This window comes from Pagrus major, chromosome 23 (genome assembly GCF_040436345.1).
Source record: "Pagrus major chromosome 23, Pma_NU_1.0".
Lineage (NCBI taxonomy): Eukaryota > Metazoa > Chordata > Actinopteri > Spariformes > Sparidae > Pagrus > Pagrus major.
Genome location: NC_133237.1, coordinates 27,069,988 through 27,097,351, shown reverse-complemented (window position 1 = coordinate 27,097,351; position 27,364 = coordinate 27,069,988). Strand labels below are relative to the sequence as shown.

The window sequence follows — 27,364 nt, the reverse complement described above, 5'->3', positions numbered from 1 at the left end:
GGAGTGGAAGTATAAAGTAGCAGAGAATGGAAATAATAAAGTACCTCAGAACTGTATTTAAGTACAGTACTTAACTGTTTTGTGACCTCTGTCAGCTGAACATAGAAAAACTACAAACTTGTCTCACAGTTGTCACTAATGAAGGCTGCATTCCATTCAGTTGTTTGTGTTCCGGGGCTCTGATGCTGAGCGCACTGAGCTGACTTATTAAGCTAAATGGAACGGAGCCATTTTGAAAACACCTGATTCTGCTCCTGTAATCACCAGTCTGAATGTTTGCTGTGAGGAAGGTGTACCACAGAGAAACCTCGCGTGGTTGAAGTTTTCTCCACAGAAATTCAAGGCAATTTATTCCACATGAAGAAAAGGAGACATTTATTCTCAGCTCAACAACACGTGCTGCAGGATGCCACACATCCATGCTGGAGTTCAGCTGAGTTCAGCACCAGGTGAGTCTCAGTTACAGCAAAGTAAATAATATTTTATTTTAAATCAAGTCACCATTTATCCGAAATATAAATTTTATTATGATTTTAAGCTCCCAAGCAAAGTAAATGTTACTGCCAGCCAGTAAAACTCATTTTAAATGTTGTGATGTAACTATAATGATAAACACAAGGGGGCAGCAGTGCTCTGACTGTTAACAGGTGAATATAAACCCAATGAGAACATCAGATTTCTCTTTAATGAGCTTATCTCTGAATGACTTGCATCCTGACACATCTGTTAGTTTTTATTTATCCTTAAAATAAAAAAAATAAAAATGTGAAACTTTGGCTCTGATGTAACATGTAGTCTGCAAAGTAACTTGTAACTAAGTGGAGTAAAAACTACAATATTTGCCTCCAAAATGTAGTGGAGTGAAAGTATACAGCAACAAAGAGATGAACTGATATTTGACACAGTGTTGCATTAAGTACTCAAAAGTTGTGTTGTGTTTGTTAGAATATTACTTTGGTAAAAAGAAAAGAAACTCATATAAATAGTATTTGAGTAAAAGGTCTACAAGTATTTGATATTGAATGTACTTAAGTATCAAAAGTAAATTGATGGCAATAAATGTACCTAATTATCAAACAGTACAAGTAATAGTAACAGTCGAAGGATTATTGGCCTGGACGATTATCAGATCTGATATTCAGCATTTTTCTGATTATTAAAATCAGTGTGTTTGTTTTCTGATTATAAAAATGTGTTTAAAAATAAATGTGTGACATGTATCTGCAAAGTAACTAGTAACCAAATTTATCAAATTAATGTAGTGGAGTAAAAAGTACTGTATTTGTGTAGTGGAACAATATCAAATATATTTGTTTCAGACAGTGTGAATATCTCATTCTTAGACTGGACTGTGCTTTAAAGACTTTTTAAATTACTTTTATGAAGATTAACTGATCACATGAATCTCATAATTTTTTCAGAGTTTGTTGTTGGAGCAGCTGGAAGGAGACTGAAGAGCCTCAACACCAAATCCTGAATGAAAACAGGAGCAGGTAAGGTTTGTTCCTCTATTTGTGTTAAGACAATAGTTTGACAATAGATAAACGTCTTCTTCACTTCTAGATGAATCAACCAAAACCTTCATGTTCTAACAATTAGCAGTTTCACCGTAACAATCCATTATGTTGCAGTGCAGTAAAAAAAACACAAACAACTTGAGGTATTTCAAACATTTATAGAGGATAATTAGTAACATCTGATTATGACCTCAGAGTCAGAACTCTGAGTCATCCTTCAATAAATCTTATGTTAGGATTATAAAATATGTGTTATTGCGAAGTAATAATATTGTTAGATTATGTTTTTGATGTACTCTGTCAGAGCTCGGAGATCTGATCTAAAGTATTTACTAGAGCCGACCGATGCTGGATTTCAGGAGCCAATGCCGATGTTAGGATGTAAAAACATTCTGATATTGATATATTGGCTGAATGTAAATAAACAGTTCTCAAATGTGGTTATCAAACACTTGTAACAAAGATATGTAATGAAATAGCGATATTTCACAATAAACTTAGTCTAAAACGACATCAGTGCACTGAAACATCAAATTTTATAATTATAAACTACTGCAAACATCCTTTCCTGCATTATCTCTAAAAAAAAAAATTAAAAAAAGTTTTCTTCAGGCTTGTGTGCAAATAATACAAAATAAAAAAGATAAATTAATTTAAAAATGTGCAACTTTGGCTCTGATGCAACATGTAATCTGCAAAGGAACTAGTAACTAAGTGGAGTAAAAAGTACAATAGTTTCCCCCAAAATGTATAAAGTAGCAGAAAATAGAAATACTCAATAACTCGAGGCATTTTGGCACAAATTGACGACATTTTTGCTAGTTGCACTGCTGCACCAGCACATATTTTAGGTACAACTCACAACACATTTTGACTCAGTTAGACTTGATAAGTTGATATTTGAGGTCGCTGTCACATGCTGGCTGACAGCAGCAACTCTGCTGCCACACAAATAATAATTAGCTGTGTCCTTTTAGCCGCGCGCCATCGATCAGCTGTATTGATGATTCCATCACCGCTGGCTGTGGGTGCTCTTCACTGCTGATATGAAGCGTTTGTGAAAGTACAATAAATTAGATTTTTGGATCTTTTCAGTTCTAATAAGGCAGGGAAGACCCGAGTCGAGATTTAACAAAGCATGAGCACTTCGAGGCTGCTGACGATCTATATCTGATATACTATTATTTTTAACAAATGCCTGAAAAGATAAACAACAATCTGTTTGTGCGTCTTTCACGTGCATTTGTTGGACTATTTTCAGAGGCACTAATCCACATTTGGTGCTCTAGTGAGTATTTGTGTTCTCAGATCCTTTACTTAAGTAAAAGTGACAAAAACACTGTAAGAGTACACGAATACATGAGGGTGAAATAAATCACACAGGCACAATGTAAAGGGAAATTCTGTTTTTATTTTCAAAAGTTGTACTTCAAAACCACTAAGGTCATTTATAAGGCATTCACAACAATTCTCTCTTTTTTGGTTTTTGGACATTTGAGACAGTTTTAGATGCTTTCAGAGAGGATTTCCTACAACAGGAGTACAGCTAAGGCACAGCACGACTCCCAGAGAGAGAGAGAACAACAAACAAAACAAAACAAACAGCCAAAAAGACAGAAATGGCACTGGAAAAACAAACCAAACAAGAAATAGGTTGGACATAAAAGAAACCGAGCAGGCAAAAATAAAAAGTATGAAAAGAACAAACCTCTCAGCTGGGATTTTCCTCCAGAATCTGAAGACTATCATCAACATCTAAACATTTTCACACCATCAAAATCTCTTAAAAATGGTCACGACTTCTGTGGTACCGCCACATCACAGCGTCCAAAGAATCGGACCTTTCTATGTCATTAACTTAAAAACTGTACATCATCTGAGTATTTTACAAAATACTGATTTACATCGACTCATGGTCATATGAAAAATACCTATCGGACATGAAATGGCTCGTAATTTTCAAATCAACATTGAGCACAAACAGAAAATAAAAAAAATGGATTTATCGTCTTTTTAAAAAATATTTTCCTAAAGATTTTAAATGTTCAGGACTTCCTTTGAGACTGAAATGACCTCAGACATATAAAAAATAAAAATTACTATAATTATGGATCAAATTACGACAGCTTCGGGCGACCGCAGCTGTAACAATCAATGTTTAAACTTTATGACGAAGAATTTGTTTAATTTTGACTTTTTGGCTCAATTTCAACTTTATCCCATAATTTCGACATTTAGTCACATCAATTCATAATTTTTACCGCATAATTATTCCTTTTTTTTCCATCAATTTTTTTTTTTGTCAACTGGTGGAAGTGGGAGTGGCCATAATATTTATTACAGCAGCAAAGGAGGAAGTCAGGTGAAGTTGCATAAAACGACAGGTCAGCACGGGAATAATCCTTAATGCCTAATCCTAAATCTAAACGCAGTTATATTCATGCTCTCTGCATGTTCTGGTCCTGTGCACTGTTGTTATTAGTTAAACCCCACGAGACCATAAGTTGCCAACTGTGCTGATCCACAACCCAAACATCTGGTAACATCTGCCCCATGCCTCCGTCCCAAACAACAAATTATATATAATAGTTACAATCTTTTCACAAATAAATATGATGTGCAGTTCATGTTTTTACTTTAAGTGCTGACAGTTCATCTTGAGCTTCACCCTCATGGTTAAAACGCCACCGGTCTCCAGTTTTGGTCCCAATAATATCATCATATGGTAACAACACACTCGGTTTTATTTAAATATTATTTTCTAGTAATGAATAATATAACTGACTGCACCACCATTAGGACTTTTAATTTAAGATTACCTCGCACAATTTGGATTTTAAATTAAATTTTACAAAGATGTAGAAATAAATCCATATTCTAAAATTGAATATTCAATTTTAGAAATATGTCCAACATCTGTGTAGGCTGGAGTTACTTAAAAAGTAATATTTCAACATTTTGAGAAGTACGCTGATTTGCTTTCTTGCTGAGAGTTAGATAATAGGATCTACACCCCTCTTATGTCTCTATGGTTAGCTTAGCATAAAGACTGGAAGCGGCTTATCTGGCTCTTATTAATGTTTTTATCCAGTTTAATCAATATGTATGAATTGTAGTAAAAAGAGTGGTATCAATCTGTCCCCAACTACGTCAGCTGTTTAGCAGAATGCTGCGACGCTGTTTTTGCTGTGAAGCTCCAGAAATGTTTTGTGGACTATGAAACTTCACCTGACTTTCCATCAGCGTGGGGGGGGGAAATAATGACTGATGATTTTCAGTTTTTGATTGAACTGTTCCTTTTAAACACCAGTTTAAAGTCAGTAGCTGTACTTTAGCACTGTGGTCAGATCAAACTCGTATCTGTGAAGTAGTTTCAAATGGGCGAGGATGCTGCTGAGAGCCCCCCAAAACTGACTAACATTTACCATCAGTCCTGACAAACACTTGAAGGCCTTTTAGAAACAAAGGCAGACGTTTTTGTCAAAAAACAAAAGTCACCCACTGCACCAAATATCAGCATATCAAATATTAGTCACTGACTAAAAAAAGAAAAATGTTTCTATAAACTTCTGAATAAATAACTTGCGTACGTCGCAGTTGTACGCTTTGACACAGTCACATCAGATAAAAAATGTGTGTAAAATAAAAATAAAATGAAAGCAGAGGAGGTGAATCTCTTCTGAGTTCCAGCATAGCGGACATCTCACACTTCAAGTCTCAGGCGGTCTGAAGGATTCAGACATGGCACGGCAAGAAAACAAAGACTCAGAATACAGAGCTGTCAGTGTCAGGAGGGAAATCACTAAGTTATTTTATAATAAAAATAATGTCGGTGGTGGAAAGTAACTGAATACTTTTACTCGAGTACAAATCTAAAAGTACTTGTTCGACAAATATTGCACGTTTTACTTCTGACAGCTAAAGTTAGTTTGTAGATTCATAATTCACATAAAATACAGTAGCACTTTAAAATATGATGGATTTTTAAAGATATAACAAATATTTGCTCCACTTCAACCAACTATACATTAAACTATCCAATAATAACTCATTATAATATGTAAAATATTACACACCGAAAAGTGCAATTCTACAAAATGAGTACTTTAACTTTTGCTTTGTAATATTTCTGTTCTTTAACATTTCGGTGTATTTTTTTGTGGTGTAGGAGCTGCAACTTACAGTTAATTTTATTTCAGATGAATCAATAAGTTGTTTGATCTTTCAAGGTCAGAAAATTGTGAAAAATGTTGATTAGTGTTCTCCAAAGCCTGTGATTACATCCTCAAATGTCTAGTTTCATCCACAACCCAAAGATATTCAGTTTACTGTCAGAGAGGAGGAAAGAAACCAGAAAATATTCACATTTAACAAGCTGACATCACAGAATTCAGACTTAAAAATGACTTGAAACCATTAATTGACCATCAAAATAGTTGACAATAGGTGAATATTTTAATAGTTCACGAGTGATCAATTAATCTTTGCAGCGCTAGTTGTATTACTACTTAAGTAAAGGATCTTCGTACGTACTCCACCACTGTTTGTCAGTGTTTTCTGATCTAGTTACAACATCCAACAGACTGAACGAACACCAGAAAGGCGCTCAGACTGAATGCGACGTACATTTTTACTAACTTAAATTGTGGAATCTAAATTAAAGGAATTAAATAAATATATTTTGTGCAAAAATTAGTTTTTTAAGGAACAGTTGATCAGAATTTCCCCCTTGACATGCAGCTGGCTCTGTATGAGAACGTCAATGGTTGCTCATGAGTTTTTTGAGGCTCATTATCTCTGGATCACCGCTGAAGAATCAAAACAATTAGTGCTTTTTTGTAGAGTTTCAGGCCTGTTGTCCCAAGATTTATTTATGGTATACCCTCAAGAAATCAAAATTGCATTGTGGTGATAATGACTTTATTTATTGGCTTTTGTGTTCAAGTTTTATGTTGTTCCTCTCAGCCTTCAGCCAATGAAGCATCCGAGGAAAAAAAACAAAAGTAGGCTGAAACACGATCCTAACCTCGATTTATCATAAGATAAAGAGATAGTTAATAAAAGAGTGAAAACAAATCTTTTCCAAGTAACTAAATATTTTGCAGGATACTTTTAATCTGTGTTCATTTTCTATGTCAACGCAGATGTGCATTAAAAGATTTTGGGATCATTAGAGACCTTGAATTTAAAAATTGGGGTATTGGTCTGAAATAAAATAAAAATATTTGTTTTTTGAGTCCCAACTGCTCTTTGATCACAAAGTTTTTTGCAATAATGAGCCTAAAATTGAGCAACCATGTCCGTTTAAACCATCTGAACATGGTAAAGAACACTTGTATATTTAAACTCAGGGGAAAACTCACAACAAGAGGTATAGATTTCTTCTCACACACACAAACACACACACACACACCTCTGTAGTCTGAAAAACGGTGAGAGCAGCAGACTGAATGAGGACTGAGCGTTTAAGTCCGTTTCTCGTCTTCCTGTCGCTGCCTATGAAGTTCGATCCATTCGTTTCCTTTCACTCTGACGTTGCACAAATTAAAATAAATAAATATCAGAACAAACAGGACATCAGCCCGTTGTCTTCCTTCATTTACTCCTCTCCTTTATCTCCATCCACTCGTCCTCCCTCAGTCCGGCCGTCTGCTACCTGATCCGCCCGTCCTCTCTGGGCGGGGTCAGTTCAGACTTGGGGTCAGGGCTGGCTGAGCTCCACACGGTGAGACCGCAGCGCTGCATGACGGGACAGGCGCTGGGTCCCATCGAGCAGACGTCTGCGGCTGACCAGTGGCCCTCCAGCAGCCGGTCCAGCCAGCGACGCAGCGGTGCCCCCGTCAGGCCAGCGTTGGCCTCCGCCTCCTCCACCGCGCCCAGGCTCACCGGCAGCCGCAGCACCGGGTTCAGGCCGTGGAAACTCTGCTCCATGTAGGAGTTTCTGGCCGGGCCGCCGTGCAGCCGCAGGGCGTCCTCTGGAAGATGGGTGGGAGAGAAGGAGAATTTAAGATCAAATTTAAAAGCCCGAAAGGACAGATTTAGAAAGCCACCTTTAGACAACATTAGTCAATAAAAAAATTCACGTTAAGCATCCAGTTATCTATCCTCATTTGTGACCTCGGCACGTACGTTACAGACTTCTCAACACAAACCTGAGGGGGGAATACAAATGTTATTTTCTTAGCTTGCACTCTGGCAAAGATAACAAATACCTTCTTCAATGGTATTTTCATGACCTCACAAGAGTTTACTGTCTGCCCAGCATGAGAACATCTTTGCCCCAGGCGAAACCAAAGTTTAAATCCAATATTTCCACAGACTGTGCCCACTGCACAGCGAGGAGGGGGCAGCAGGGCCATGTTTGTGGTGCAGTCTGAGGAAATACTGGACTGAAACATTAAAGATGTTCTCATCCCAGGCTGACAGACATCTCATACTGTTGAAGATGCAAACAGCTGCAGGATAATTGATTAAAAAAACATAACATTTGTAGTTCCTTTCTTGAAAATGTGTAATATGCAAGAATTTTGGTTTAAAACATTCACAATGTGAATATGTATTGTGTTGCAGTAATGTCAACTGATGTTAACATGCTAGCCCCAGCCTGTTCTGCCTCATAATACAACTCCAAGCTTCCAGATCTCTCTGGATTACTAGCTGCGTGGCTAACTGAGCTAACTAGCTAACAGCAGCTACAGTTTACAGCAATTAGTGGCTGCCCACCATTTGTTTGGAGTGACTTCTGACAGGTAATTCTTACACATCGCGCCTTTTAAGATTACTCAGTCGTGGAGTAACGCAGTGCAGAGGGCACACAGAATAAACACAGAAGGTCTTCTAACAAAAACTTGAATACTAGATAGAGGAGCAAAATGAAACCTTGTGGATCAAAAGCAAACACCTATTGTATTGTTAAAGGAACAGTCCACCAAAAAAATGAAAATTCAGTCATTATCTACTCAGGAGTAAGATCCCACGTTCCCTTAATTGACCAACTTCCTGTGCAAAGTGACTCTGCATGCTGTGGTCAGATTATGTTAATTAAAAAAAAGAAAATATATGCCATATGTCAAAATGCAGAAAAAGGTGCATGTGATACTTAATTATTAAATTCTCAGTATGTTCAGTAAATTTCAGTGCACTGGTGTCATTTGACAATACATTTATTATTAAACTTAAATATCCTGCCCGTTTTACATCTCTTTGTCACAAATGTTTGATAACCACTTAAGAGGGCTCATTATAAAAAATGTGTGAATTTATTATTTCCCAACATCGTTCTCGGCTCTAATTGAAAAAATATTCAATATTCAGGTTCTTCCAAATATCAGCAATGCTTTTGTTAAACGACCTTCTGGGTTGTTCAAAGAGGTGAACGTGTTGTATTTTAGCATACAGGCCCAGTCAGAGGCATGGAGACAAGAGCGGATAAAACAACAAACACACTCCCTTCACATCACGTCACATGCCATCTTCACTTTATGAGTCTGGCCAATAAAACCTCACTGTCTATTAATGAACCAGGCTTTACTTAGAGGTCTGCAGATCCCCTGTACGTACGTGCACACACACACACACACACACACACACAGGCCTGTGGAGGTCAAACAAATCAAACGGTAACCCAGAGGAGGCTAATTCAGATAGAGGTGACCCTGTGTGTGTGCGTGAGCGAGTGGCTGGATACTGACACTATAAATATGTGTGCATGGTGTTGACAGCTGTGGCAGGAGGCCTGTGTGTGTGTGTGTGTGTGTGTGTGTGTGTGTGTGTGTGTGTGTGTGTGTGTGTGTGTGTGTGTGTGTGTGTGTGTGTGTGTGTGTGTGTGTGTGTGTGTGTGTGTGTGTGTGTGTGTGTAATTTAAGTATTGGATCTGCCATTGACACAGACACTACAGTAACTAAAGCTCTTGAATATCATTTCAACAGGTGTTTCCATGAGTCTCTAAAGCTTCATAGTCACTCAATTATGTGATATTTTACCAAGTCTTTGCCCAAAACTGCAGTAACATGGAAGCAGTACTTTACACGTGTCACTACACAAACAATGCTTCGAGTAAATCAGACCGTCAGATAAGTGATCCTGATGTCTTTAATAGCGTCTGATCTGATGTGTATTCACTTAAATGTTGGTTTAAAGATGTTGAAAGATGAATGAAATGACTCAATTCAGTCCACCTTATTTTTCAAGAGCTACTTGATCCCAAATACTGAAGGTCCAAACTCAAAATTACAATTTTGAGGGAGGGATGGAGGGGTAGGTAGAGAGACAGAGAGAGGGAGGGAGAGAGACAGAGGGAGGTAGGGAGAGAGACAGAGGGAGGTAGGTAGAGAGGGAGGGAGGGAGGGAGAGAGGGAGGGAGGGAGGGAGAGAGACAGAGGGAGGGAGGGAGAGAGACAGAGGGAGGGAGGGAGAGAGACAGAGGGAGGGAGACAGAGGGAGGGAGGGAGAGAGACAGAGGGAGGTAGGGAGAGAGACAGGTAGGTGGAGAGAGACAGAAAGGGGGGAGGGAGAGAGATGGAGGGAGGGAGGTAGAGAGACAGAGAGGTAGGTAAAGAGAGACAGGTAGGTAGAGAGACAGAGAGGGAGGTGGAGAGAGACAGAGAGGGGGGAGGGAGAGAGATGGAGGGAGGGAGGTAGAGAGACAGAGAGGTAGGTAAAGAGAGACAGGTAGGTAGAGAGACAGAGAGGGAGGGAGGGAGAGAGACAGAGGGAGGTAGGGAGAGAGACAGGTAGGTGGAGAGAGACAGAAAGGGGGGAGGGAGAGAGATGGAGGGAGGGAGGTAGAGAGACAGAGAGGTAGGTAAAGAGAGACAGGTAGGTAGAGAGACAGAGAGGGAGGTGGAGAGAGACAGAGAGGGGGGAGGGAGAGAGACAGAGAGGTAGGTAAAGAGAGACAGGTAGGTAGAGAGACAGGGGGAGGGAGGGAGAGAGACAGAGGGAGGGAGGGAGGGAGAGAGACAGAGAGGTAGGTAGAGAGACAGAGGGAGGTAGGTAGAGAGAGACAGATAGGTAGGTAGGTAGGTAGGTAGGTAGAGAGAGACAGATAGGTAGGTAGAGAGAGACAGGTAGGGAGAGAGAGAGACAGGTAGGGAGAGAGACAGGTAGGGAGAGAGACAGGGGGAGGTGGAGAGAGACAGAAAGGTAGGTAGGTAGAGAGAGAAAGGTAGGGAGAGAGACAGAGAGAGGTGGAGAGAGACAGAGGGAGGTAGGTAGAGAGAGACAGATAGGGAGAGAGACAGAAAGGTAGGGAGAGAGACAGAGAGAGGTAGGGAGAGAGATAGAGGGAGGTGGAGACAGAGAGGTAGGTAGGTAGGTAGAGAGAGACAGGTAGGTAGAGAGACAGAGAGGTAGGGAGAGAGACAGAGGGAGGTGGAGACAGAGAGGTAGGTAGGTAGGTAGAGAGAGACAGGTAGGTAGAGAGACAGAGAGGTAGGGAGAGAGATAGAGGGAGGTGGAGAGAGACAGAGAGGTAGCGAGACAGACAGAGGGAGGTAGGTAGGTAGGTAGGTAGAGAGAGACAGGTAGCGAGAGAGACAGGTAGGTAGAGAGACAGAGAGGTAGGGAGAGAGATAGAGGGAGGTGGAGAGAGACAGAGAGGTAGCGAGACAGACAGAGGGAGGTGGAGAGAGACAGAGAGGTAGCGAGACAGACAGAGGTAGGTAGAGAGTTGGGGTACAGCAGCCACAGCAGCAATAACAGATCATATCTCAGCTTCTACGTGAAATATTAAAACGCTCAGCTTAATTTTTTTCTGTACCTTCTTGCAATAATCACTTTTCTTGTGCGTTTGTAAACGTGGTGTCAGTGTTGGTATCGCTCACCTTGCTGTAGAGGCTGTTGTCGGTGGAAGTCCAGCGGAGCCACGATGAAGCTGGTCTGACCCAGCGGGTTCCAGTGGTGCAGCACCTTCAGCGTCCACACGCCGGGCCTCAGCGGCAGGGTGAGCGGCGGTCGGTAGTGGGTGACCTCGGCGGAAGCGTCCACCAGGATGTCGTAAGTGGCGGCGATGACGTTGGTGGGGTCGACCCACACCACGGTGGCCGTCAGGTTGCTCTGGCCTCGGCTCCAGCGCTGCACAGCCACCGGCTCGTCCTCGGGCCCCACGAGAGCCCCCCAGTTCCTGAAGAGACGCTCCTTCGGATCCCAGTCTGACCCGACCTGAAAGAACAGGAATGGAGGATGATTTTAAGGTTTTACTAAAGTTACATTTTTACTTCAGACTGGCTCCAGTAACAAATCTAACAGTCCTGCTCAAAACTGTACCTCGTTATGACTTCATCTGAATCCCTTCTAAAAACTTTCATCTCTACACTCAGTCTTCAGTCTTTCTGTGCTCTGCCACTTCTTTGTATGATCATTATCATTTCTGTCATTTTATCACATTGGCATGTGTCTTTATTTCAATGGATTTTTGTTTGATTTTCTGTGAAGGATGTCGTGACTTGCATTCTCCCAAAGAGCTGTACAAATAAAGATCATCATCACAATAACCATGACTCAAACCTTGCACTAATTTAATATGCAGACAATTATCAGTATAGCAGCAATTTATTTTCTCAATTTGGGACAATTTCACTTTTTAAATGCTGATGATTATGTACCATTTTTAGGCCTCATTCAACAGTTAATAGCTTTAATAGACATTAATGATAAAGCCTTTTTATAAGCTTGATGACATTTCTTTATATCACAAGTTTAACAGTTGTTTTAGCCCAAAATGTTGTAGTTGTGAAACTTCTCCCCATTCTGAGATGTATGGTTTTACACTATGGGCTGCCTAGTGTATAAGAATATTTGAACAGCTGTTAAATATATATTTTTTTAATATTTCATGCGACTCTGGTCTTGTCTGAAAAAACATTTTCATAGAATAATCAGGTTTCTGGTTATTACAGGCCTTGGTAGAACAAGCAAGCAAACAATGTGCAGAATTAAGAAATGTCTCACAGTTAAAACATGCAGAACAAATAATATGAGCTACTGGTCAAAACACATGTCGCTGTAAACTCCATGTTGGCCAAGTTATTATGAGTGCGTGTGTCTGACCTGGATGTGCTGCAGCCTGTTGGTGGGGTGGGGAGGGCTGACCAGGGTGAAGTGGTCTTTGGGTGTCACCCATGTCTCCAGGCTCTCCAGCTGGGTGGAGGCTCGGTTAGTGGCTGCATGACGCACCAGGTAGCCTTGGAACTGGTCTGACAGGAAGTAGAGGTGGACGGACACTGGGTGGCCCATTGCCATGTACCTGAGAGAGACACGTAGAGGTTTCTTATATTGTAAATTGGTTTAATAGAAGGTTTGAAAGTCCAGTAATTACCCTGAGCCTGGGTTAAGGAGAAACTAATTCTTCTTCCTCCATGGTGCCATCTTGTGAATTCAGCAATAAATCAAAACATGAAGTTGTTTGTTTCTTTGTAAAAAGTGTCAGAGAGTTCATTGTTTTCTCGTCTTTGATTTAAGTGTGGAGAAACCAACGTTTGACATGCAGCCAGTGTTTTCAAACGTAAACAGATTAGCGTGGACGTGGTGGACGTGGTCTGAGATGTTACTTAACTGAAATCACAGGTTGAAGGGAACAGACTAGTCCTGTTTTAACTCCCCCGTCAGCCCCCCTTCATGCACACACACTTCCCATAAAGCTGCCCCCACCCATTCAAGCCACCAATCCCCACCCGAACTCCAACAAGTACCTCCTTGTACCTACTGTGGGTCTCCACCCCACACACACACACACACTGCTGGAAAAACCCAGTCTGTGCAGACACTGTAGCCCGATTGTACCCCAGGACAAGCTAACGTTATCTTCATATTTAATTCGGACTCACAAACACACACTGGTGGTGAGTTTAGTGGAAAGACACATTTCATCTGCCAGTCGTCCTCACTGCTCTCACACAGTTTCTCTCCCAGCAAAGAGCAGAAGGCCCAAATTTACTGACCCAAATATAAATCACCTAAATACACTCGGGACGAGTGACTGATACCCGTGTATATTCGCCTTTGACAAAGCCAGAACCAAATCTAGCACAGACTTTTGTCCTCACACCCGCAGTTCATTTAATTTGGGCTGCATAATTTCCTGTTCACACCAACTAAACCAGAAGCTGTAAACATGACGTCAAGACTATCAGGTAACTCACTGATTGTTTTGGTGACTGTTACCATCAACACTACATGCACCCACGTGGGAATTTTTTGCTAACTGTAAGAAAAATAAGCTGCACTTTACTGAATCTTATCTGATTTTGCTGATGTTGCTGTTTTACAAAGTAGGGCACAAGCTAACACTGCACTTCTAACGCTCACTTTCTGACTTGTCTTTTAAAATCTACAATAACTAAATCTTTTGCTTTCACACATCAAACAAACTGCACAACAAATCACTGGAACCAGACCAACGACCCACTTTTCTGCAGTGTTGGTTTAGTTGTTTGGTCCGCACCAGAGTTCGATTGGCAGCTTCTTAACCAAACTAAACAACCCACACTAAACAGGCAAACACACTAGTGTCTGTTTGAAATGAACCAAACAGGTTCTGCAATAAGGAATAACATCTCAGACCACCGGTCTGTCACAAGGGCCACATGGGAAGAGGTGGTGATATATGAACCAACGATCAGATGTAGGTCTTACGCACTATATAGGCTCATTTATGCCCCCTTTGCATATGAAAATTGATTTGTCCATTTTAAACGATATGACCATCACTGCGTCCTTCATGTTGGCATGGATGTTAAGCAATACAACCACAATCACCTCCATGACGTCACGTAGTAACTGTTTGTCTCTGTGCCCAGGTTAAGTAACATACAGATGTTTAAAGCTTCTCACCAGCTCGCATAACCTCTCCTCAATAAAAGTTCTGCCCTTTTAAAACTTCTTCCTCTTGTCCTGTGGTCAAGTCTCGAAGGAACCATCGGCTACACTGCCCCCCACGACTACCGGAGGTAATGAACACAGTTTGGACAGGAGGCTCTGTCTGTATCCATATCCAACGTTGAGCATAAATCAGCCTTAACTGGGAAGCAACTTCCACACCTGTGGACGCCGTACACAAACTGCTGGAACCAGGGTAACTGATAATCTTGCACATGCCCAGGACAAAATGATCCCCAAAGGCCCTCCCACTACATCATTTTAAGGGTTAGTGGGCCCTTTTGGTCCTACAGAAACCTATCGAGAACCCCTGTAATACACCCAAGCAATCCTTTATAACATTTAAGAACCTCTAAGATCATCATCAAGAACCGTCACAGCCTATGTATTAACTCCTGGTGCCCTTTAAAAACCACAAGAGCTCCTTAACAAGCCCCTGGAACTATATTAAAGAAAAAAAATCATGCCACATCCAGCTGTCAATAAATCCACATCTGGTACTGATGTTCATACCTGCAGCTGTTGTCATTGGGGTGTCCCTGCAGCGAGCTCGCAGCGCGGGACAGTCCCATACGGGTGAAGGCGTGGTAGTGGGTGAGCGTGGAGTCTGATAGGCTGGCGGGGCCGTCTGTCTCCTGCTCGTAAATGTTTTCCCAGTAGGCCTGGAGGCCCGGGGTGCCTGAGGCGTACGTCCCAAACAGGTAGGAGTCCAGCTGGTTGATGATCTCCTGACTGACACTGGCCTCAAACTTCCTGGCAAAGAAGGTGGGCCTGGACGCTTGCTGTGGTCAGAAAAGACAGAGGGAGACGAGGAGGGTTCATTACAGTGAGATTAACTTTGACCTTCAATAAAAAGTAAGTTAAGAGACGAGACAACAAAATATAGAACTAATCAATAAGTGAGTAACCCATGAAGTTATAAAACCAACAAAAACAATAGAAAATAAGATTAACTGGTTCAAAATACAAGCAAGAAGGCCTATGATTTTGAAATAAACTCCTGCAACACATTGACATGAGTGGGAACACTGGTAGCATTGATTCAGACAGTAGTGGAACTCATTTCTGTTTGTCCAGATGTGAAACCACAGAGTCACAGTTTATGCAAGACGAAATAAATCTCCAGAATCCAGTTATGACACTTTAAAGTCTTGATTTTAGTCTAGCCAGTTCTACCAGTTTGTGTCATAGTACGACTTCCAACTGTGCAATTCAGACTGAGGCCAATGATGTTGTCAACAAAAGCATGGGTTGTGTATCATTACAACCCCTGAACATTAAGTATAGTATCAACAAATATCTAATGCCATTAATATAGGCAAATATTTCTAGAATTATCAAAAGGTCATGTAAAGTCTTAGAGAAAGAGACCAATTAGCCAAAAGCTGGAGCCAAAGAATCTTTGGAATTTTAATTAGAAAGTGAATAAAATGATTATTTGAATCAAATTTGTTGCATAGTTTTGCTTTCTTAACAAATGTATTGTTTCAGTTTTATTTATTTATTCATTTGCATGTCAATATATTTTTTGGAAATGTTTTTGTCATGAGTAGTTTCACACAGCAAATATAACGAGGAATGAAGTCGATTTTTCTGAGCTTTCATATCATGAATGAAGGCATCAACCAATCAAGTGTGAGAATGGCAGACCTGTTAATTGTTTGTATGCCTCAGGTGGTTAGTCTGTTTATAACTTTGGTGTTTTAATGTATTAATATATCTTAATGGACTGGATCGTAGGCCCCGACAGGCAGCTGAGATGAACTCGGTGAATGTGACTTCTCTCTACCCGTCGGTGAGACGATCGGTGTGACCGCAAAGAAAACGGCGCCAGCTCTGCAAATTTTCTGTCAGTCCCTCGTGATTGGTTTGTGGTAATTATCATTTTAAAGTGATAAAAACATAGTAGAGCAACAAATCTATGGTATAAATGTACCAGTGTGAATAGTTTTGATGCAAAATATTCACAGGCAAGAATTTTGTATTTTCGTGTCATTTATTCGTCACGTCACCGGTGTGAAAAAGCCCTTAGAGTAATGACTGCGGTGACTTAATGCTCTTGTGAAGAATGATGATATAACGTCATTATTCTTTTCTGAGGATAAACAAAACTGTACTGTCACTAGATCTACATAAAAAAAACTCAGACACTTTACATAATGAAAAATAATATCTGAGAACCTTCTGTCCTACATCTTCTGGAAAACCATAGTAAGGGTTAGTCAAATTGCAAACACACACACAGTCTGATGGAAAGGAAAGGCGTGGTTTATGATGTCACCAGGAGGGTGGGACCTCACCAAACCAGGTCTTGGTGGGCATTGGCAGCACCAGTGAGCCGGGAAACCTCCAACATAATGAAAACCACGAGGACTGCCCAGGCTGCAGCGGAGCTCTTTACTCAGCAGGACAGTTTTATCTGCGGGGTTATTCCGGGTCTGTACACGACTAAAGACAACAGCAGAAACCACTAGTTACAGGGCCAGGAACCATTTTTGTTTCCCTCATCATCAGATCACAAGGAAATTATATAAAAGAGCCTTTACTGTATGTTCTTTATGTCTCTCTGCTCTTTCTAAAGGAGGTCAGCTATATATGATTAAAGCTGCTGCTTTCTTGTTGGAGCGACTTTATTTAGTACATGATGCTTTTTAACTTGTCTCTTTTGGGTATTGGCTATAATCTTACAATAGAGCTTTAACTGATACCCATTTTCATTATTGATTAATCCTTCAATTGTTTCGATTATGAGATTTTATGTTTGGTCAATGAAATGTCCGAAAATTGAGCGAACCTAAAGCCTATGATTGCATTAGTTAGTGTAAACCTCTCCTCCCTGGAGGCAGATTGTGCAGCCTATGTCGCTTGATATTGTTCAATTGGAAATCTCCAACTCCCCCCTTGCACACGCTATAGATAATAGAAGTACTTAATTCTGGCAAACTGGAAGATTTAGGTGCATAATCAAGGACTCGCTGAAAAATGTGGGACCCTTTCTTCAAGTAATGTACAAGAGCATCGAGTGACTGATCAGGTTGTTTTTCCCCTTTTCCTGCATTAAATTTTGACATGACTCAGAGCGCAGCGACTGATTATTATTCTAGGCTTTGATACCCAAGCTGTTAATTTCATTTGGAAAATATCAACAAACATTGTGTGGAGAAAAAAAACATAAATCTTATAATCAGGTCTCCAATTTGTGAAAAGATACCAACGAGTTTCAACCAATTTACGAACAGAAATAAAGTGTGTACTGTACATGTGTGTTCCTGACCCTTACATTCAGGAGCCTCTTTCTCACTGGCAAACCCTGGCATTATGATAATGACAACCTTAAAAAGCTCAGCGGCAACCAGCTACAAAGCTCTAAAAATACCAACTGCCTCGACTGTACAGCTGTTTCCAGGATCAGCTCTTCTTATAGAAACCATCAGTAGCTCGACCACAGACGCTGTCCTTAGGTCTGTCGTTACAGGGAGCCAAGCGCCGCCCGTTCTAAGTTAAAGCAGCACTGCTAATTTGTGAATACGGAGCTATTCTGGTCGCCGGCCACCGAGGCTCTGAGCGGGAAGGGTGGACAGAATGGAGCGACTGAATTACTAACATGATGACTGGCATCTTAAGGCTAAAGCTGGGCTCTACTATTTTATACCATTACATATACAAAGATGATCACCTGCAGAACGCTTTCTGACTACTGAGAAGTTAAAATGAGAACAAATTCAGTGTCATCAGTCTTGGTGGAAAAGTCAAAAATACAGCGCAGGTTATCTTCGTCTTTCTACGAAATAATTATACACATGATATGATGATGAAACCAGGAGCTAGCTGCAAGAAGACAGACTTCATCATGGCTACCAGGAACATTAAAAGGAACAATTCACCCTTTTTAAGCTGAAATCTTTACTGTAGCTGCTAAGCTGAAAGTGCTAGCGTGCAGTCCCATTTGAAGCGGGTGCACGAGCTTGACCACACATCAAGGGTGTTAATATCATCTTTTGAAATCAATTTGGGATTTGGGGCTTCTGGAGACTTGGATTACACTGGATGAGCTGTATGGAGCCATTTCAGGTCTTTTTTCAGTTGTTTTTTTACATTTTAAAACAAGTCATCAGCTCCTTCAGCTGTTTAGGAGAATGCTGCAACACTGTGCTGCTGTGAAGCTCCAGAAATGTTTTGTGGACTATGAAACTTCCTCTGGCTTTCCATCAGCAGATAATGACTGGATTTACATTTTTGGGTGAACATAACGGTCTAAGAAAAGACCATACTAAAAACACAGCTTTTTATCTGGGTCAGTAGGGCAGGTGGTAGAATTTCCCACAACTTGATGCAATTTTGAAGCTGGTAAACCAAGTGATGTAGTCATCCAAGTGGAAGTATATGACAAACATGACGTTGCTAGTCACCGAGGAAAGTGTTTCTCACCTGGAAGCGTGGCAGATCAGAGGGCTTGAAGTCGTTGGGTGAGCAGCCGCACCAGTCCACGATGTGCTTGTACTGGCATTTACATCCCAGTTTGCGGTTCCAGTTGGTGAGCCTCAGGTTGTTGTCCACCATGGTCTCACAGTGGGCGCTGTTCTCCAGCACAGTGTGGAAAAATGACTGAAAGACAGAAGTTTATTCACGTTAATCTTCTAATCTCAACATCAGGTTTTGAATTCTGTAATAGCTGTAAATGTGTTTTATTCAAAGGTAGAACACGTACACGTCATGAGCAAGGTACTGTCTTTACATTACCACAAAACGTGCCATACGAGTTCACAATTCATATTCATTAACATACTTTTCAACATTTGTAAACTTGACCCCACTGGATAATCGGATGGATATTGTTGATGGGTCGGTCCATTTGCAGCCGTGTTGGTGGCGACAAACATGGCTGTTTTTGACAAGACCTCAGTCAACGGAAGTGTTTGTAGGGACCAAAACAGGGAGCCATTTTAAACCAGAACACTGTTATTCTAACCCAAACCAAGTGGTTTCCGTGCTTAAACCTAAAACTTTGTGACAAGACAGAAAAAACATCTTTTGTTTTAAGTTAAAGTAGCTACTTACGACGGTCAGCCAGCACCACAGACACCCAGAAACTGCTCCACAAGCTTTCTACTGAGAGCTAAGGTGTGTGGGCTACAGGTTGATTGGCAGTGGACCAAACCACTGTGAGGCACATGGAGGGGGTGCCTCACAGTGTTTAAAGTTTAAAAACTTAAAAACACTTTGTTCTGTGTCTTTAATTAGCACAAGCGTTTTTAATGCGTGTTGATACAACATTTCAAATTGTATGTTTTCACTGATATAGGTTATTGAGGGGGACAAATCTCTGTTTTTCACAGGAAGGGTGGGTTCGGACCCCCTGTCCACCAGGGATTTGCGCCACGTTCAGGTTCCCCTCATGGGACCATTTCAGATAAAACTTTATGATAGTGAATTAAGAGAGACAAATAATTTATTGATCCCGCTTGAATTGTGTCGTGAATCACTCATATGATGTTCGTCTACTTAAAGGATATTATTCCAAGTCAATAAATTCTCACTTTGTCGTAAATAAAGTAAAATATAATGTAGTTAGAATAGTCTTTTAATTCGATAAATATCATATGTGTAATTTATGGCACAATTCATGTACAATTTCTTTTATGAAATAAAGGTCCCATGAGGTCCACCGGCAGGGACGTGACTTTGGCTCTCTATTTGGTCCAGAATTAAAACTTGAGTGCCACAGATCTTGCTTAATTTATCACCAGAGCTGAAAAACCTACCTTTTAACATATTTTGAAAATTTTTAGAAAATCCATGATATGACCTGGAAAAAGCTCTGATTTCTGGGTGAGGTGGCATTGAATGACCTAAATGCTAACAGTAGATTATTGTAACTAAACTGCTCAAGTGCACAAGTTATTTGGCTTCATATGCATCACCACCATCCTCTGAGCTGAGGTAATCACTTGAGTTGAGAAATCAGTTTCATGTTAGGAATTCCAAATACGGATTTTTGAAAGTGAACAGAGAAACTCATGTTTGGTCGACTTGCAAAAGTCTAGATAATTGCCGGTCCAGAGACAGACGACACTGACAGATTACTCCTGAAATACGCTGGACAGTCTAAAGGGCTACTTGAGTGTGTGTGTGTGTGTGTTACCTCAGCAGGCAGCAGTGTGTAGGCGTAGAAGCGCTTCATGCTGGTGACCAGCTCGTCTTTGGAGTTGACCACATAGTCAACAAAGGGCCGGTTGACCAGGAACCAATCAGAGCCTCCGTCCACCGCAATGCCCTCTGGGATCTTGCGGTCCCCGAGACGCCACATGTGGGTGTCACACTCGTAGAAGAGACGATCCAGACCCTGCTTACGGATGAAACTGAGAGGACACACAGCACACGAATCAGTTTAATATGTCCATCTGGAGACAAATTTACTGTCATGGTGTAGAGAGAGAGACAGGTGGACTGTATTTCTATAAGATCACTATCCAGCCACGGATCAGTTACTGAAGCGGTCTAATCCTGTAGACTTCAATACTGCAATAACAGCAAACTACTACTAAAAACTTAAAACTCAAACTTATGGGAGTGGAAAAATGATCACATGAAAGGAAGATAAAGAGACTCTCTCTTACCGTGCGTTGTCTCTGCCGTGAGATTTGATGAAGTTCATGCTGCGGTACTTGGACAGGAAAGCCACCAGCTGTTCATTGGTCCTGAAGGGAGTGACAGCAGCTGTCAATCATCACCTCATCAATCAGCTGCAGATCTGACATCACAGAAACTCACCTCACATCACACTGTAAACTCTGATTAGACTCATATGTCACTTTACTGATCTATAGGAAGTCATATTGTTGTTTTAACCACGCTGACTGAGTGGTAAAAATAGACTCAAATATCTCAGTCTCTGATCATGGACATCCACGATCAGGACATATGGATATGAATAAAAAGCTACATTTTGCAACATTTGAACTGCAACCAAAGCCTGGATTGTAATTAAATTCTGTGCAGACATTCAGACGATCCTTTAACTTTTAATCTTGCACCATCATCGTGCCAGAATTTAAGTTTATCTAATACTTTTGGTTGACAACACACGCATGTAATTTAAAGGTCCAGTGAATGTGCAACCAATGAAATAGCCTCTCGCTTTACTCTCCTCTGCGATGGCAGCTGAGACCTCCAAAAACGTGACTGGCCTCTCTAGAGCCAGTGTCTGGTTCATCTGTTCCAGTGATGGGATGTAATTAAGTGAATCTACCTGAGTATTTCCATTTCTGCTACTTTGTATTTCCACTTCACTTCACAAATATTGTACTTTGTCCACTATTTTTATTTAATAACTGTAGTTTCACATTTTAAAATGAATTTATGTTATTGGCAGTAGATAAAATCGCTGATTCTGATAATCAGAAAAAAGCTGAATATCTGATCTGATAATCGACCAGGGCGATACTCAGTCGACCCGTAATACACAGTATAAACATACAGGGAAATATGCATAATATTTCTTTATTTGTACTTTTGATACTTAAATACATTTAATATCAGATACTTTACTTTAAGACTAACTCAAATACTATTCCTATTAGTGACTTTCAGTTTTATCAAAGTAATATTTTTACACCATATCTTTACTTTGACTCGACTGTGACTTTTAGGGTCTTTTTAACAACACTGTGTGTAAGACATGCTGAAGTCTTAAAATGGTTATTGGCCGGACTATTCCTCGGCTGGATGCAGTTACTGTGATGACAGGACTCCCAGCACACTTTGGTTTTTGCACAGATTAAACAAATGAGATAAAATATGTTAATTAGAGGTGCTGGTAGGAGGTATTTTTGCCTTTAAATGGAGCCAGGCCAGCTGTTTAAGTCTTCATATGGTGTCAATGTTCTTATCTAACTTTCTGCAAAAAAACAAAAACAAAAACAGGAAAAAGCTGATGTCTCAAACTGTCAAACTATTCTTTTAGTTATCCGAAGTCTAAATGCACCTGTGACACTTGGAAAGATCCTAACTTGCAAAAAGAAATCCTGGATGAAAACATCTTGTGTGATATATGACCAGCTGTAGAAAGCACAGCAGCCTCTGTCAGATTTAAACATGTGTGAGTGACTGAACACAAACATGCCCACAAACACACACATGCACGTCTGCGGCTCGTCTTAACAACTGTAATCAAATGTAATCAAAGCGATCCGTCTGCCGTCTGTCCTGTCTACTCATTAGGACGACACCGGGCTCGAGCCGTGTGCTCGCAGCTCACACTATGTGCAGGGCGTGGCTGCGTGAACGCGCTGTGCTCTGCTTCAGGCCACACACTGGAGCTGAGCTGCTCTCTCTCAGCTGGAAGAGGAAGACAAATAAACCGGTCCAGCTGTCCCAAACAGCTACATGGAGTCACTTTAATTACCTTAAATGGAAAAATGTCATGCATTGTTTAAAAGAACTAGACGCATCATTCAAATGTTAGATTGCATCCTGCTTCGACATGGATCCATTAAAGGAATGAAATCCCTCTAACAGCGATTGAAAAACAAAACAAAAACAACTACGTGGAATTTGAATTGCGTGAGTCTGTTTTATGTGTTTTTCTTCCCCGTTCGGACAAACACAGATGACGACACATTTAGATATTTCCAGAGGAGTTTAAAAACACAGCAGAAAAGGAAACATGAACACAACATGAGGTTGAGAGTGGACCTCTTAAAGGTGCAGTGTGAAGGATTTAGGAGGATTTATTGGCAGGAATGGATCATAACATACACGATTATATTTTCATTAGTGTATAATCACCTGAAACCGAGAATTGTTGTGTTTTTGCTACCTTAGAATGAGAGGGAGCGTGTACCCAAAAGTTTATGTGACCTTCCTTTAACAGTTCAGAGAGACACAGTCACTTGCTGCCACACACACACACACACACACACACACACACACACACACACACACACACACACACACACACACACACACACACAGTTCCATTGACTCACACTCCATGTGCCTTGATGACGTCACAGCAGCTATTGATGGCTGTGCTAATGTTGTAGCTGTGCTATGGATTTTAGCTGGAAGGGTGTTCAGACAGTCACTTCGATGGAGGACAGAGGAGACTGTGTGTGTGTGTGTGTGTGTGTGTGTGTGTGTTCTCATGCATTGATATCTGCACACTTCTGTCAGCCTCTTAATGTTAGCACTTGTAAGATTTGTGTTTTGTTCACTTTGGGGAAATTGATCAGTTCTGGCTTTCAGGTGTTTTGGGGTTAATGATGGAATCAAGATTAAACCGTAGTAACATTTTAGCATTCACCTTAATTGTGACTTCTGTAAACAAATTCCAGTTCAACCCAATTACTTACTTACTACTTAATTGGAAGCAAACCTGAAGCTCACCTAAAATGTCCGTGCCGTACATAACTACTTACATTAAGTATAAAAGGTCAAAGGTAAACCATGATGAAGCTGTAAAACATGGACATTTACAACCGAGAGTTTGGTTGAGTGATTTAGTTTAGATCATTTGGTTAAACTGAGGATTTGTTTAAACCACCAGGGCTGCACCAAATGCTTCAAAGCTTCTCCCGTTGCTGTGGATATTAGATGTCCAAATCAGTACTCGAAGGAAGGAGACGTTGTGTAGGCTGCACCCAAGAAGAGGCAAAAAACTGGTATAGAGAGTGAAAAATGGAGCTCATCTGTTTAAGTAGTCGCAAACCCCCCCAGAACATTTCTGCTAACCCTAACGTCAGAGTACGAGCTCGTTGCTCCACGCTCTACAAAGTCAAATGTCGCCGAATTGACTTGTGAGACTCTGGAGGCCGAGACAGCAGCCGAGTCGACTCTCCTGTTCTCGTCTGTCACTCGTCTCTCAACAGAAACAGCAAAGTATGTATATAGGATATCTGTGGTTCATTCTCACTGGAACTATTTTGATAATTAACTGTGTTATTAAGTCATTGTTTATTAAAAAAGAAACTCATATATTTTCTCTGGTTTTCACTTTCACTCTTGTTATCAGTAAATTGAGTATCAGTAAGTTTTGCATTGTTGGTCAACTTGCATTCTGGGCATTTCACACTTTTTTCTGAAATTTTACAGACAGAATGATCGAGAAAATAATCCGCGGCTCAAATTAATAATAATTCTTATTCTAAAAAAAGTGACTTTTCCTCAAAGTGTCAACCAAGTTAACTAACACACCTGGGCTCAACACTGGTGGAAATCCAGAAGTACTGGAGATGTCTTTCTGCCTCTTAATGGAGAAAATAACATTTATTGTTAAAGGTATTTATTTCATGAATCTCATGAAAAATTAAGATACGTCTGAAGTAATACAAGAGGCTGAGGAAGGAGGCAATGTTTTAAATAGACCAAATACAGGCACTGGGGCTGATTCTTGGCAAAAACACACATATAAAGCTGCTGAACTCTAGAAACAAAGAGTTCACCAACACTCAGGCTTTCAGGAAAAGACACAACCATCTCGACCAGCTCTGCACCGGTTGAGCCAAACACGAGTGACTATATTGTCCATAAATCTCTTCATGCTACCTCCTTTCTTCACTGCTGCAGCTAAATCACCACACAATATCTCCAGCGATCACAGCCAAGCTCTTTCTTTAACAACACAGATCCCCTCAAATCCCCGAGCAGCAGGACAGCCGTTAACGGGCTTCAAAGCTACAGACTCCCGATCCATTCAGAGTCGATGTTATTCAGGTCTACTGGCCATGTAACCTGATCCATAAGACCTTAAACAAACCAAACACGGCCTGCAGGTCTGCGAGGCCACTGGTTAGTGGTCGTTAGCTGACACAGTGCTTTAACAGATCAATGTGCTGTGTGTTTGGCAGCAGCCTGACATGATGGTTAAATCTCCTACTGTTCTCTACAGGGAGACAAAACAGTGGACAATGGAGGGATTTACAAGCAAACCAGAGTCTGTTTCAGTGAGATCATTTCTATCTAATCTTTGGGCCTCGTTAGCTTGAAATAGAGTGAAAACTCATCCTCAGATTGTCCTGACATAATAAAATGTTTATTTCAAGTACACTGCAAAACCGCCAGCTTTAAAAAACTTAAAAATTAACGACTAAGAGGTGACCCCTCTGCTTCCTGTTTCCTGCAACTGACCCAGTCCCTCACCTGATGGGGTAGTCTGCAGCGCTGAGGTTGATGAAGAAGTCCCAGGACCAGTCGGCCATTTTGAGAAGGTCCTCCATGCTGCGCAGGTACATAGTCAGCAGGCTGGCCCCGCCCCAGATGGTTGACATCCGCCAGGGAGTCACCCGGATGTTTGGATACCGGCCAGCCAGAGACAGGACCTCTCTGTGGAGGTAGTTGGACCTCTGAGGGGGGAAGACAACAAGAAGGAAGGTCATTTTCAGTCGACCCGGGAGCTCTTAGCCAAAGCAGAAGACATTTCTCATTTTAGAGTTAAGTAACCTGCACAGCTGTGTCGGTTTGTTGCCATTTTTCTGACTCATTTTCTGTCACTATTTTTCTCTGGCACTGGAAGATGACGTCCTAATTTGTAATCTCACTTAAAAAACGTCTGAATTAGAGCTGCAACTATCAATCTGTTAATTGGTTAGTGAATTTCTCCGGTGAGGGTTCAATTAATCTTATCTTAATCAATCAGTTGTCAACTATCAGATTAGTCACCAACTATTTTGATGATCGATTACTCTGTTTGTGTAATTTCTCTGATTCCAGCTTGTTAAATGTCAGTATTTTCTGCTTTCTTTCCTCCTCTATGACAGTAAACTGAATATCTTTGGTTTGTGGACAAAACGAGACATTTGAGGACGTCGTCTTGGTCTTTGAGAAACACTAGTCGACATTTTCTATAATTTTCTGATATTTTATAGACCAGCAATTAAATCAAGAAAAACAATGAAACACCTAAACAATGAATCCAGATAATAACTGACGCAGAATGAGTCAGTGGTCTCACCTGGTCTACGTGGATGTAGTAGTAGTGCGAGGTGTGGTAAATGGCCTTGAAGAGACGATGGAACTGACGCGAGGCTCGGCCGTGGACGACCAAGACGAAGGCGATCCGTACAGGCACGAGCTGGGCAACCTCTGAGGGGTCCTCTTCCCACTGTACGTTCACATTAGCCTTACCTGGACAGAGCAGAGAGGGACTCATGAAACATACAGAAGGTGCTTTTGCTTTCACGTCCTGCTGGAAATAAAGTTCTTGTCAGGTGGTGAATTTAGTCATAGCACTCATTTGTTTCTGCACAAGGGATGAAACGATTTACCGATTAGTGGATGAACAGAAAATTAAGCGGCAACCATTTAAAAATCTAATCATTTTCGACAACATTCTCTTCTTCAGCATCTCAAGTGTGAGGGCTTGCTGCTTTTCTTCATTTTATATGACTGAAAATGTAGTATTTTGGTCATGGTCTGAGTTTTTCTCATCTATTTCCTGTTATATTTTGAAATACTCACCTCTCCGCTTGTCTTTGTGTTTTTCCCACCATTTTGATTGTTGACCTGGCACCTATTAGCCTTCCCTCCCAACTGTATTTAAATCCTAGTCCACATGTACATGGGTATTTTTGGAAACTGAGCGTTTTAGCAACGTTTCAGAAATAACCTGCATCCATACATCACACCTCAAAACGCAAATCACATGAATATTCATATACATCAGCCAGCGGATATATCGGTCGGGCTCTGCTGCAGTTTGTGATCTATTAAACAACTCTCAGCACACAATGTTCTTCATTTTGTCTGGAAAGACAAATCCAGTCTGGTCCCCGATCTTCACTTCCGTCTCTGCTGGAAATCTTCTGCATCTGTGTTTGGCTGAGCTGAATCTGCCTCTTGAATGTACAAACCCTCTGACAGCCTAATGCTTCTCCATCATCACGCGCACTCTAAAGATGGCGCGGGTTGAGGCCTGCTTTGCCTAATTAGTGCCCTTCCTCAGCTGTGGGGCATGCTGGGATCAGAGTTTGAGG

General features: G+C 41.0%; 1 protein-coding gene and 1 long non-coding RNA gene across 3 annotated transcripts in view; one reads left to right on the top strand and one right to left on the bottom strand.

Moving 5' to 3' along the window:
* The first annotated feature begins 388 nt into the window (after positions 1-388).
* LOC141019497 (uncharacterized) lies at positions 389-11,432 on the top strand. 2 transcript variants are annotated; one of them, XR_012180783.1, is made up of 3 exons: positions 389-449; positions 1,422-1,493; positions 11,352-11,432. It is a non-coding gene; the product is annotated as an uncharacterized lncRNA (long non-coding RNA). The 2 variants fall into 2 exon arrangements; XR_012180784.1 differs by having other exon boundaries at positions 11,326-11,402.
* LOC141019456 (xylosyltransferase 1-like) overlaps positions 6,087-27,364 on the bottom strand; it is a 33,393-nt gene continuing 12,115 nt past the window's right edge. The window contains exons 3-11 of the mRNA XM_073494382.1: positions 26,344-26,516; positions 25,533-25,735; positions 21,011-21,091; positions 20,536-20,752; positions 18,822-18,998; positions 14,907-15,175; positions 12,567-12,762; positions 11,342-11,678; positions 6,087-7,492 (exon numbers count right to left, since the gene is read on the bottom strand). Coding sequence (XP_073350483.1) covers positions 7,170-7,492; positions 11,342-11,678; positions 12,567-12,762; positions 14,907-15,175; positions 18,822-18,998; positions 20,536-20,752; positions 21,011-21,091; positions 25,533-25,735; positions 26,344-26,516 — 1,976 coding nt within the window. The 3' untranslated portion in view covers positions 6,087-7,169. The remainder of the gene's footprint in view (positions 7,493-11,341; positions 11,679-12,566; positions 12,763-14,906; positions 15,176-18,821; positions 18,999-20,535; positions 20,753-21,010; positions 21,092-25,532; positions 25,736-26,343; positions 26,517-27,364) is intronic.